Below are 13,473 nucleotides of genomic sequence, written 5' to 3' on the forward strand. Positions count from 1 at the left end.
AAAAATACTATTTCCATTGGTCCGTTCATCATCGCAAAATGTAAAGAGTTTTAATTAATATGCATTACATTACTGTTGGAACAAAATCTCTTATCTCCAACAGCCATGTAATGCATATTAATTAAAACTCAGCACAACCTATTGGTACATATGTATTAGGGATGCACCAATATTAGAATGCACGAGACATTGTACTGAACGGCCAGCTGTCTCTTGTTTTCAATTTAGAATTTTATTTATAAAAAAAATAGTAACAATTCACCATAAGTGCACTTCTAATAAATGAAGGATTTCATTCCAAAATGCTGTATATCCATTTGTAACGATATTGGATATAATAAGTTTCTGAAAAGAATAACAGCAGATGTATAATGCAAATCACATTTTTATTTCTTTAATAAAGCTGATATTACTCATAATGTAGCATTACTATTTCTTGTATGTGTAAAGCCAAGTCACAACAATGTACATCAGAAAAAAGAAAATTCATAGAAGTGGTCTTTTAATGTGCCATTTAGCAAGACTATTACAAAGGAAGAAAAAACAAAAGTTGCATCAACTTGAAATTTTAAGGCATCACACCTAATGGCTTTTTAGAGTTAACCTGAGGGAATAATAGGAATTCACCACTGCCCTCATATTGAGGTACACAAATAACTCAAATAAGATGTGAAGTTGCCTTAAAATTTTAAGTTGACACATTTTTTACAGTGTAGTTTAATTTAAGAGCATATTACAATCAATAATACCAATCAATATTATGATATTATTGGTAGGTTTAAGCTCCTTAACATCAGTATTGATCGCAAAATTATTGTATTGTTCGTCATGCTTCAGGTACAGTTAGAATGTCTGCGGCTGAGTAAAGTGGGATTTGAGCACATGAAGCACTTGTCTTAACCATACACATGAGATATTATAATAAAATCTCATCATATCTGAGTACTAAGGTTAGATTACACAACATTCTCAGGCCAAAACAGTCGTACCTCATGAAAACACTGTATGTGACCAGAAATTATTTAATAATAAAATTAACAAAATAACTGGATTATGAATACCTTAATTCATCAAAACACCTACAGAAACATATGGAAAAAAAAACAAACATTGTGATCGGATTTGAAAACATTGTAAAAACATTGTGATCGGATTTGAAATAATAAATTGTGAGCGATATATAAGTCATAATGGTTAACCAACAATGTATTGGTGCAGACCCGATGTCAGATATCACACAGCGTTAAAGGGGGATTCCACCAATCTTTCAAAATTTCTGTATAACTGAATCATTAGAATGTAAATGAAGTCAGAGTGATTAGACGTGAAATACACCATTCAAGAGAACCTTACTGTTCACAACAGTGGGGATAGGAACCAGACGTCTGAAGAGCTTATTCCCCCTAAAAGCTTCCTTACAGAAAGTTATTATATAAAATGTTTACAATGGTTATATGCTGACTGATGCCAGAGATATTGTGTCACAATATTTTGAGATGGTTTTGGCTTAAAACATATTTTGCTCAATCCATTCATGCAGGGAAATACATGCAGGACCTTCAAAGACAAAACAGTCTCCAAATAAAACATATTTTTTCAGATTTACTACTATTTTACCATCATCAACATTACATGTTAAAAATTAGGAAACACATGTACACTCACTGATCATTTTAAATAGTAAATAAATAGGCTACATTTGTGTCACCAACATGGTAAAGACATTTGAGTCAGTAGGTTTCTCTACAACGCACAATTTGACATGAAACTGCTCTGAATTACTCTGTTTACATCTCAACAAATAAACTACGCAGAATTTTTTCAAGATCTTCTCCTGTAAGAGCGATTTGACCAAGTGTCTTAACATGATTCTGTGTGCTTTGGTACTGGACAAACACACAAGAACACGCACAGCTCTGATTTAAGTTTAAAGGCACATCAATTTGCCTTTGCCCTCTGCTGTCTTTGGCCTGGTCTGTGACTTTGGGCACTCTCTCTCCTCTGGACTCCAGAGAGAAGCTAACAGCGTGCTCGTTATCTGAAGCCGAGCCTAACACCCAGCAGCATCCCTGCTGCCATTAACAACCTGCTTCTGATCATGATGAAGTGAGAAGAGGCTTGATGTTTGTACTTGATATGCAACTCAGTACTGTGTGCACACCTCAGAGGAAGAAAGAAGACTCTGAGATGAGGGTGAGCATGACAATGACTGAATGATGAAGGTTCGTCATGTTGGTGGTAATGATGCTGCAGAAAATGACAATGAGGTCAAAAACAAAACAAAAAAGCTACAACACTACAACAGTACTGCTTAGTATGTGTCACATTTACAATCGATTAAAGTCAGTCCTGCAAGAAGAAATCCAGAATGAGAGTATATGTAATTTATGACACTGACCATTAAAACAGTACAGTAACATGATATAATGCTCTCAGCATCCTCTAAAGAGTGTCAATGGAACAGCAACATTCAGGCCTTTTATTAAGTGTCTTCGCACTTCCTTACGCATAATTGACTCTAGTCTAATCGATTTATCTCCTCCCTCTAACTAACTTCATCAATATACCATTCTGGTTGTATAAAAGTCAACTCACTCTGTGCAACAGCAGCATTCCCTCAGTGCTAGACACCAGCAGATATCAGAACATATAATATGTGCTTCATAAAAGAAAAAGGTCATTTTTGAACATTAGGGCTGCTAGCACACCAGATGTTCAAATGAATATAGATGTTCTTTGAGAGCACATGCTGATAGAAACAAATGAGCAGGGCTTCTTGCACCCTTCTGGCAATACTGCTTTCGGCAGTGACTTATTACTCAATCTTAAATGACAAAGGCAATTAACTCACTACCCAATTTTCTGGATTCACACCATGCAGGGCTTTTTTCTTAGGAGAAATTTACGCCCGTAGACACATGATAAGCTAGAGGGAATTAAACAGAAGCCCGGTCTTTAAGTAAAAGAAATCTATAAAGGTATCAGGTAAACAGCAATCAGAGCTGCTCCGTCGATCAATAGCCTTGATGCCCTGCTCTGCAGTCCGGCCTCCACTGTCAAATCCACTTTGATATCAGATCCCTAACTCTGCCTTTCTCTATTTTTAGAATGTCCTAACCAGGTCCTGACCGATATACTGGTTGTCTGATAAGCAGAAATAAACTGACAACAGCATCTTGTGTGCTGTTTTATACTGTAAAAACAGAACACTGTAACACTCTCTAAAGACTGCTAGGCTGACAGTCACCACCTGCAATACAGTAAGACAGTAACACAAAACACCATAATGGTTAGAATAAGAAAAACACAAAGAATGCATCCAAACCTAACGTTTAACATGATGAAAAACAGTGCTGGCTCTACCTAATAAGCAAGATAAGCAGCTGCTTAGGGCCAAGTGGTCGTCAGGAGGCCCCCTAACAACTTCTGAGTTATTACTGTACCATTATCTGTCTTAGATGCTTGAGTGCGGGGAAAAAAGGCAAACGATCAATCTTGTCACAAATAAGAATGTATGCATCTGTGTGTGCACATAAACCAGCCATGGGAGAGTCACCAAAGAAGGAAAAAAAATCTACCTTGCCATTGCCAGCAAGTTTAAATCAAACAAAGCTTACAGTTAGCTGGGTAAGCAAGAGATACAAATAATTGTGGAAACTTTGCTTCCATGCTAGTATATTTATATAGATAGCTTAAATTACTTGACTACTTACAACTGACAATCATATCTGACAACTGACACACATCACTCAGTGAAGCACCTTTTAGTACTTTTTACACTGCAAAAAAAAAAAAAAGTATCTTATATATTTTTTGAGTTAACTCAATTTGAGGGAATATGAGTTCACCAATGCCCTCAAGTTGAGTTAACACAAATAAGCTGTGAAATAAGTTGTCTTAAAACAAACCTGGCAGTCGAGTCTGTTTACTTTTTGACCATATTACAGTAAATTATGTCAACCAATATTACTGGTTATTGGTACTTTTAAGCTCCTTAAAATTGGCATTGGTTACAAAATTATTATTCTGGTTGTGTCCTTGTCCTAACCATACACATGAAACATTAGCATGAAGGCTCACCATATCTGAGTACTAAGATCTGATCACTCAATGCTCTTTGGTTTAGGCCAAACAGCTACTATTGTTACACCTCATGAAATCCCTGTATGTGTCCCAGCATTTAAATAATAATCGCCGCCACAAATCTGACATGCCATCAACACGGTGAACTAATGAAACAGAATGTCTGTCAATTCTTCAAAATCTCTGAAATCTATCTGAAAAATATTCTTTAAGTTTAATGTCACATTATGCTTACTGGAGATTGTATATAACATTCAACTAAGTGCATAACTGACAGATGAAAATAGATTCCACTTTGTTGTCACTGATCACAAAAAATTAGTCAAAGCTGGGAGCACATACATACAAGACAAAAACACAATAACACAATACTAGAAATGCATGATACCACAGTTTTCTTTTCTGATAGGATACTGAAAGCTTGAGGATCAGCTGATACGCATGGTTATAAATAACGATGTAAAATATTTTGATATTTGAAATTAAAATGGGCCAAAATGGAAATTAGAAATTATTTAAATGGGACTAAATATACTGGGAAACACCAGACCAGGTAGGGCTGAACGATTTGAGGAAAATATTCAATAGCGATTTTTCAAACTAATATTGCAATGCCAATTTAAATTACTATTATTTTCAATTAAGGCCTGTTTTTATGGCCAAAAAGACCAGGATATCCACTCTTTCTGGCTTGAGGCTTGACCCCTAAATGTAGTTTGCCAGACAGCAAATAAGTTGTGGTTGTCATGTCACAACACATGGAGGTTTGGTTGCCTCTGATTGGTCTAACTTATCTAGAAGTGCTTCGCAAGCTCTGTGTTTTCTGTGTCCTCTGTGTTAACTTATCCTACTCAACCTTGGGATGATGTTTTTCATAATGTAGGCTATAAGTAAAAAAATTGCAGTCTTTTAATTGCGATTTCCATAAAAAAAAGATCTAGGACCAGGCCTCTGTCACCTGTGGAATGAAAGAGCGTCTGAAGCAGTCAGCAGCACTCTCAGCAGTGTGTGTGTGTGTGTGTGTGTGTGTGTGTGTGTGTATGTGTATACGAGGCTCCACTGGGAGCAGAAGGTTTAATGGAACAGGGGCACTTACTGATGATGCTGTAAGTGGAGCACTGGTTGGTGTAAGGGCAGGCTGGATTTCAGGAAGGTGATTTAGCTAGCTAATATTCTAGCCAGAACTGCATTGTGGGCAATAATGTGAAATTACTATTGATCACCGAAAGTCCAAACATGGCACTTAAGAACCTTTCCAAAACTGCTGTCAAGTGTTCAAATTATGAAATGTTCAAACTGTTCTAAAGAGGTTTTAAAGGGTGAAATTAATTTTACAGCATAAATTATAAGCATTTTCTAACCACTAAAAAAAAGCTGAGTGGAGTTGATGCAAATAAGCAGTAACAGGTAGTCAGTCTGTTTGTAACCTGAGGGCAGAGATGTGATGTGTGTGTGTGTGTGTGTGTGTGTGTGTGTGTGTGTGTGTGTTAGAGTACCTGTAGGTGGAGTGGTGATGTGTGTGCAGGAGGCACTGACGCTGTTGGTGTTTGTGTTTGCGTTTGCTTTGGGCTCCGGACTCAGAGGCACAGAGAGGAAGTGGTTAAGGTTGTGAGGATGTGTCTGACTCTGAGCCAGACAGGGCAGACTGCGACGAGACGGCTTCAGAGTCTTCTCCTTCAGTATCTCACTAATGCTGGTGTGCATGCCTGCAGAGAGAGAGAGAGAGAGAGAGAGAGAGAGAGAGAGAGAGAGAGAGAGTTAGCAAGCCATTTTAGAAAAGTATAACACAGCTTAAGTAAAAGACTCCATAAGTTAACTAAAACGAATGCACAACATTAACTAAATGGAGTAGCATGTGCTGGAGGCATCTTTTCAGACACTCTCCGCAGAGGGAATCATCTCCCTCCCTGAGTAGTTCAGTACTGTGTAGTTTTTGCAAGGCAAATGCAGTATCAGTCTATGCTTACTAACTGCCCCTTCTTATAAAAATCCCAATGCTTACATTAAAGTCATAACAAAGATGTTGTGAGAAAGCTCTCAATCATGACTAAATCCCTCATGTGTTGAGTCTTAATACTCTAGAGAAGGACAGGCAGCATCTGCTAGTTGGTGTCCCATCTGGCAAAATAATGCAAGGCTAATAGCCCCGACTGCAATTAAAAATCATTCCACAATATGATACGCAGAAAAGCAAAACTCCATTTCAAGGTCATTTCAGCAGGCAACATGTGAAAGATGAGAGATTTCGATCTTCATACTGCAAGTTGAAGTCTAGCAGACTGCTAAATTAGAGAAGAAATGGAGACATTCCTGGTGTGTTGATTTATAGTTTTATAGTTATGACACTGTTGCTTTGGTAACAGAGACCGCTAATGGAGAACACTAGTAGAGAACACTAGAGGAGAACATGGCCCTTCTCAGGCTTCACCTACTTTCTACTGCAGAATTCTCCTCATCATGACCTTCCGAGAACTGCTGCATTAATCTCACTCTCATTTCTGCAGACTCTACTCTGAACCCCGTCTCTCTCTCTCTCCCTCCTCTCTTCCCTGTCTTAAATGGGGAAAGCCTTACAGAAAACCCACTCATAAAAGGACCTGAATAGGGGAATAAAAATTCATTGTTGTGCAAGCATGCAGCTGGTGGAGCATAGCTAGAGAGAGAGAGAGAGAGAGAGAGAGAGAGAGAGAGAGAGAGAGAGAGAGAGACTTTTAAACCTCTTTTTTAAAACACTTATTTAAAATATTTTATATGTAGAGTAAAGAAAAAATCTAATACTTCATTATAAATATTAATAATAATGAGGGTCCCCAAAGAGTAAAGATTTACTAATGAAATCAAACCTGTATCACTAACAGATACAACACTTTGACCAGCACATCACTTTTTCTCAGAACCAGAAATATTATGAGTACTTAAAAAAGAAAAAAGAAAAAAAGAAAAAAAAAATCTACTCCAATGTGTGATTCCACTGAGGCTTGGAACAATTTTAAAACATCCACCTCCTGCCCTTCAGCCAATCTGAAGGACTTCCAAATTGCTAACTTTGCTTTTCCCACTAAGAAATTAAGAGAAAGAGAGAGAGGGGAGAGAGAAAGACAGTGAGTGAAAGAGGTAGACAGAAAGAAAGAGAGAGAAATGCAAGGTAATGCAAGGCAAGGCAAGTTTATCTGTATAGCACCATTCACACACAGCTGCAATTCAAAGTGCTTCAACAAACAAAGAAAAATAAAAGCATTAAATAATATTAAATAATATGGCTATATAAGTAGAATAAAAACAAAAAAGGAAATTTAAACTAACTGGAATATAAAATTTAAAACAAAGGACTAAAGTGTTATTAAAATTAGCTCATTGAGAGCAAAGTGCAATAAGAATATAGAAAAAAAAAACATAAAAAGAAATTAAAACAAAGTGCAGTAAAAATGAAGCACAAGTCCTAGAACTCATGTTAATGTTTTTAACCTGGATTGAAAATGTGGTACATTTGGGGCACACTTAAGAGAAAGTTGGGGGGCTGAGAACTTCTACTTTTTTAATTATGAAATACTACTGAAATGGTTGCTAAGAGGCGAAACAGAATGAGTAAAAAATAACACAGACCCATCTGGAGGACTAATAGTATGTAGGCGTCTATGACGATAACAGTGACACTCTTGCTTATCCCCTCATAAGGTGAGCGCTGTGAGCAGTGAGTGTGTGTAATTGTGAGTGTTTACAGCACTAAAGCAGCCTCTACTGAAGCCTCTCTTACAGTTTCACCAACACAATGAGGCCTTAATCAATAACACTTCTCTCCTCCACCGTTACAGGAATCAAACTCTCTGCTGTGTGTACAGAGCAGAAGAGCCAAACGGGCTGTCACAGCACAGTAAACAGCACTTGGACACTGTTCAGAAGGCATTTGCATAGGAGTATGTAATTGATGTTTTCATAGGGATGCGAAATTGGACAGGACTTCCTGACATTCCTCCAGAGAGTCGAGCTGAGTACAACGGCTTCATAAATCTCACATACTGGAGTGTCTCCTCAAACTTCTCTTGGCTCTATGGCAAACAGCATCTGTTCAGAAGCTCCACTGATACGCTGTTTCAAAAGGTTTAGCTTTGTATCTGTCTGAGTCTTCTCTCTAGGAATTGACTGTTACTGCCTTTTTCATTAAGCTTCACAAAAGGACAAGGTCCTCACAGGCCTTAAATCAGGTTTACACCACAGTCAGGTGACACAGAAGACTTGGGGGTGAACAATTGGTTTGGCGAAATTTTAGGTTGATTTGTTATTTTTACTTTGGCCAAACTGTGTTGAAATTTTGTGACGTTAAAACGTGACCCAGGAAAGTGCACTCACGCTGATTTTAAATGCTGCTGCTGCTACATCTGTACCTGCACCTGTAAGCATGGCTGTAACTAGGTATGAGGACACTGAGGTCCAGACCTTGGTAGTTTCACTTTTGTCCATTCATGAGATTAAATGTAGTAACAGTGCCGATACGATAATACAGTCTACTTAGGGGTGCAGCGACGGTGTCACAGACCACCCAAATGAGGACAGAATATTTATTATGTGTTTCCTATGAGCGCTGTCACTGTATTATGGCCAATCAAAATCTGACAAGCTCCTCTATTTCTTTTCCTCAACCCTCCAACAACTGCTTAGCAACCGTTGCTATCTGCAATTGCTTCAGTAATCAGTGCCTGTCATGTTTGTAACTAGGGTTGGGACACTGAGGTCCTCTGAAGTTTTGGAAGAGTTTTATGAGATTCAATGTGGGGAAAAAAGTAACAAAACTACCCAATTAGCAGTGACTGGTTCTCAGCTGACCTCAGAACAGCTGTGGTTTGGTCATGCATCGGTCAATTACAGTGTAAAGAAATCGGAATCGGCCATACAAATGGATGATAAGTGCATCCCCACTAAGAGCCATTCTCATTCTCATTGAAGTAATAATCAACAACTAAATAAAATTAATTATTCCATCCCCACTATCTTTATAGCCTCCAACATGTTTATGGCTGACACAATTACCCAAACATCACTGATTAATCAATTTACAAATATAACTGATTAAAATTCAATTTTTCAACAAACTGGCAGTGATTGGTTGGCAACTAGCAAGATGATACTGCATATTTTGAATTCTTTTATTGTTCTCTACAGTCAGAATCAAAGCCATTTATAGACACAATGTTTTAAGTCTTTTGAATGGCCTCCTTGTTTATCTTTTGCCAAGGCTATACATGGTTTGTTATTGTTCAGGTTAGTTCAATGTTGTTGTTTGGCCTTAAAAAAGCATGAAAAAAGGTTGACTACTTGATTACTAATATAACTGATAGTGACAACCCTAATAATGTAATGAATAAACACACTTAGAATTTCTGTGCAGTTCACTCGATACAGATGTACAAACCTGCACAGGCACTGTTTCAGTTCAAATTCAATGTGCTGGAGTTCAGAGACCTCTGGGCTCCATGTTGTGTAAGTTTATATTCATAAATAGTATATAAGGATTCATCTAATGTGCAATCACACTCTTAATCTAGCTTTGGGCCAGAGAGCGAGCTGGATAAAACTGGTTTATCATGATAAACATAATCCTCCCTGTGTGTGTGCCCGAGTGTGTGTGTGAGCGTGTGAGCGTGAGCACGTGTGAACATGCGTTTCTAAAGGACGGATAAATAGACAGTGACACACACTGTGCTATCATAATACAACACAACCAGAGAGTCTATATACAGAGGTGTGTGTGTGTGTGTGTGTGTGTGAGTGAGTGTGTGAGTGAGTGAGTGAGTGAGTGAGTGAGTGAGAGAGAGAGAGAGAGAGAGAGAGAGAGAGAGAGAGAGAGAGGGAGAGAGGGGGGGGGGCACAAGAAAAAAGAGATTACAAGTGAAAAAAGAAATAATAAAAGGGAAAAGAGGGAGGGAGAGACAAAAAGAGAAGGAGAAAGGAGAAAAAGAAAGAAAGAAAGAAAGAGAGAAAAGGACAGAAAGGCACGTGAAAAAGAAACATACACAGACACAGAAGGGGTGAAAGAGAAAGAGGGAGAAAGAAAGAGAAAGGGAGAGAAAGACAGAAAGAAAAAGGTAAAAGAGAGAAGAGGAAAGAGGTATATAGACAAACAAAGAGAAAAACAGAGAAACATACAGAGAGACAGAGAGAGACAGAGAGAGAGAGAGACAGAGAGACTGAAACAAACAGCACTCACACACCGAGGGAGGTCATGGTGCAGGATTGAGCTCTGATTATGATGATGATTTTTGGGAGGGCTCTAATATATGAAGTGTGTGTGTGTTTGTTGTTTATTGCTCACTGGAATGTGTCCATGTAGGAGGTCCAGACAGTCAACCTGTTCCAACAGATTCACAGACTGACACTGATAGAGGGACAGAGGGGTGGAGAGAGAGAGAGAGAGAGAGAAGGAGTGTTGCACTGGAGAAACAATCTCTCTCACACTCTTATGTAATCCCATTACAGAGTGCAGCAGCACATTTCACTGACAGCTCCTCATATATCTACACAGCATCACTTCACAATCACATTATCCTCCATTCCCTCCCCCACTGTTTCCCCACAATCAGACCACGCTACACATCAACAACGCCAAAGCCAGTATCAGGTGTAGAAAGTCTCTATCTGCTTTATCAAAAAACATGAATCAACATGAATTATGGAGGATTATGAATGCTAATAAGCTGCAGTGTTATTACCTCAGCAAAACAGCACCAGCACCAAAAGAAGAGATCAGTGTTTGATGTTGAAACAATGTGTAGTGTGTGCAAACTTAGCCAATGCATAGAAATGTTTGGATTCTACAATTTTGATTAAAATGGCTTAGAAAGTCATTAGAGGAATAATTACTTACTCACACAAATCATGCAGTTCTGGGGAGACATAAAGATTAGTCATAATGAAAATGGACTTTTAATACTGGTTCTCCCTAAATGTGCACTTTATCTTGAAGATTTGTCTGGATCTCATTGTAGAAGTGTCAAAATCTACAATTCAGTAGATTTCCATACCCATATCGTCCATAGTCTATAGCAGTTTAGCCCATCCTATTCGAGCTGACGTTTTAAAGGGTGTTTCAGTTCAGACTACTTTTTAATAAGGCATAATACAAGCCAGCCAGATCATGTATACATAAACAGAGGTCATTTACATATATCAGTCTTGATGGCATAGTAACAAAAACAGCCTGTTTAATTCTAAGGGATAAAGAGAGGTTGGAAAATTGTCAAGTGAAAATGAATTGCAACTCTTTCAATTTAAGACTGAGCTTCTCTGCACTCTACAATAAAGCACCAGAAGCAAAATCCCCAAACAGAATGTCAACTAACACTTTGTGTTAAAAGTGGAAACAAGTGGAGAGTGCACTCTGAAACTTTCCCTCCTTGAGGATATGGAGTGAGTGTAACGGAAAATTAGGTCAGTGGGTTCCACTGCCATAACCTTCCATGTTTCCTCCCTCCAGACCTTACATTATTCATGTATTCATCCCCCTCTTCCAATACAGCCACCAGCACTTAGGAGCTTTACACAGAGCGGTCTCACTAACACAGACATTTTGTAGGCCAGTGAGAGAGAGAGACAGAGGGAGAGAGAGAGGGAGAGAGAGGGGGAGAGAGAGAGAGAGAGAGAGAGAGAGAGAGAGAGAGAGAGAGAGAGAGAGAGAGAGAGAGCGAGCGAGCGAGCGAGAGAGAGAGAGAGAGAGAGAGAGAGAGAGAGAGGAAGAAGAGGAAGAGAGAGAGAGAGAGAGAGAGAGAGAGAGAGAGAGAGAGAGAGAGAGAGAGAGAGAGAAGAGTATAGCATGCATATTGTAGTTCTATCGTTCTATATGCAGTTCTACAATATATTATGCTAGACCATATGTCTGTACTGGTATTTTGATGTTACACGACAACAGTGATTTTTTTAAGTTTTAATGGTATTATTAAATGATGGTAGGATGTAACGATTCACAAAATTCGTAATTTGCTATTATATGATACAGTGGTGCCTCAATTTAATACATTATGCGATACAGCAAAAATAAGAAGTGGCTGAAAATCTGCCTTAGATTAATATTTGCATTTTCAGTTAGTTTGGCACATTCAACATAAAAATACAATATTTCATTATAATGTGCTAGCCAAGAGCACTTACAAGGAGTGTGCTTTTCCTCCTGGGATTTTGTTGCTCCTCAGTTTGAAGACGAGCCCACACTGTTTGTTATACTTTCCTAAAGTTTTGAAATTTAATTAAATGAACTGCTTCCCACACACTGTACACTGCTGTACACAGACCCTCCACAGTGGTTGGACTTTTCTTCTACACACATTTCCCAATGCACCCCCACAAGAAAGGGATTTAAATTGCCCCCGATTTTCTCTTAATGAGCAATGTAGTTTCATGTACAGTCTTGTTGGAATATCAGTCATTTGTCATTTGTTGTGGCCATCCTCCTTTAAGTGAACAGACAGGACAAACAACATAAAACAGTGGCCAAATATTAATGTATGACATTTGTGCACGTGAGTAGTTCTTTTTGACTGCCAGTGTATTTGTAAAACATTGTGATACCGAGTATCATCAATACCACCCACCACTAAGTAATAGTGAGTCTAACACTGCAGTACTCTGCTACTTCACAAGCAGAGTTTTTATATGAAGTTAAGATCTTGCTTCAATCTCTGTTGGCTAAGGATCAGACAGGTCCCAATCTAGATCTCGAAAAGCACGTGTGAAGGGTTCAGGGGCCATCCTGCACTTAAAATAATCAACAAGGTGAGAAACAACCTAAATTAACGTATTAAATCTTAAGAGGGCTTTAAATGAAAATTTAAAGGGCAGTCACAGCTTTTTTTCACTCATGGCCTTTATAACACTCAGAACTTTCTTAATTAGTTCTTAAATTTTTGATTGGCGCATATGAGCCCTTGAGGTTTGCCAGCATGAGCAGCAGAACAAAACATTTCCTGTCATACCATACTGGTCACACTATTTCAACTTTTATTCATCACTTGTGCATTTCTCAAAGAAAGTAGGACACTGGTGGGAACGGCTTGACTGGGGTCTCAATAAATTCATGACTGTGGGTCATGTGTACATGCAAGCAGGAAGCATTTTCAGCATCTTCCCAGGGAGCTAAGGTAGAAAATATTGGCCAAAGATTGACATTTGGAGGCTGACAATTCAAAACGTAGATGTGCAATACTTCATCTTGCATATGTCCTGAAAATATTTTAAAATATATTAAAAAAGTGACAGACAGAAACTGTCAAAAACATCCTATGCAGTAGTGCGATGAACTGATTTTTCAAGTGAAAATAAGTTAATATGCCCTCTATGGAGAACACACCTAAATATGGCATCTGCACAGTCTATTTCTATTTTTTTTTTTTGTATATTGACAAA

At 38.3% G+C, this 13,473-nt stretch overlaps 1 protein-coding gene across 1 annotated transcript in view; it reads right to left on the reverse strand.

Moving 5' to 3' along the window:
• Window positions 1–13,473, reverse strand: part of ano3 (anoctamin 3) — a 56,846-nt gene that overhangs the window by 31,930 nt on the left and 11,443 nt on the right. The window contains exon 2 of the mRNA XM_036576016.1: window positions 5,580–5,789. Coding sequence (XP_036431909.1) covers window positions 5,580–5,789 — 210 coding nt within the window. The remainder of the gene's footprint in view (window positions 1–5,579; window positions 5,790–13,473) is intronic.

The sequence above is a fragment of the Colossoma macropomum genome, unplaced genomic scaffold (genome assembly GCF_904425465.1).
Source record: "Colossoma macropomum unplaced genomic scaffold, Colossoma_macropomum, whole genome shotgun sequence".
Classification (NCBI taxonomy): domain Eukaryota; kingdom Metazoa; phylum Chordata; class Actinopteri; order Characiformes; family Serrasalmidae; genus Colossoma; species Colossoma macropomum.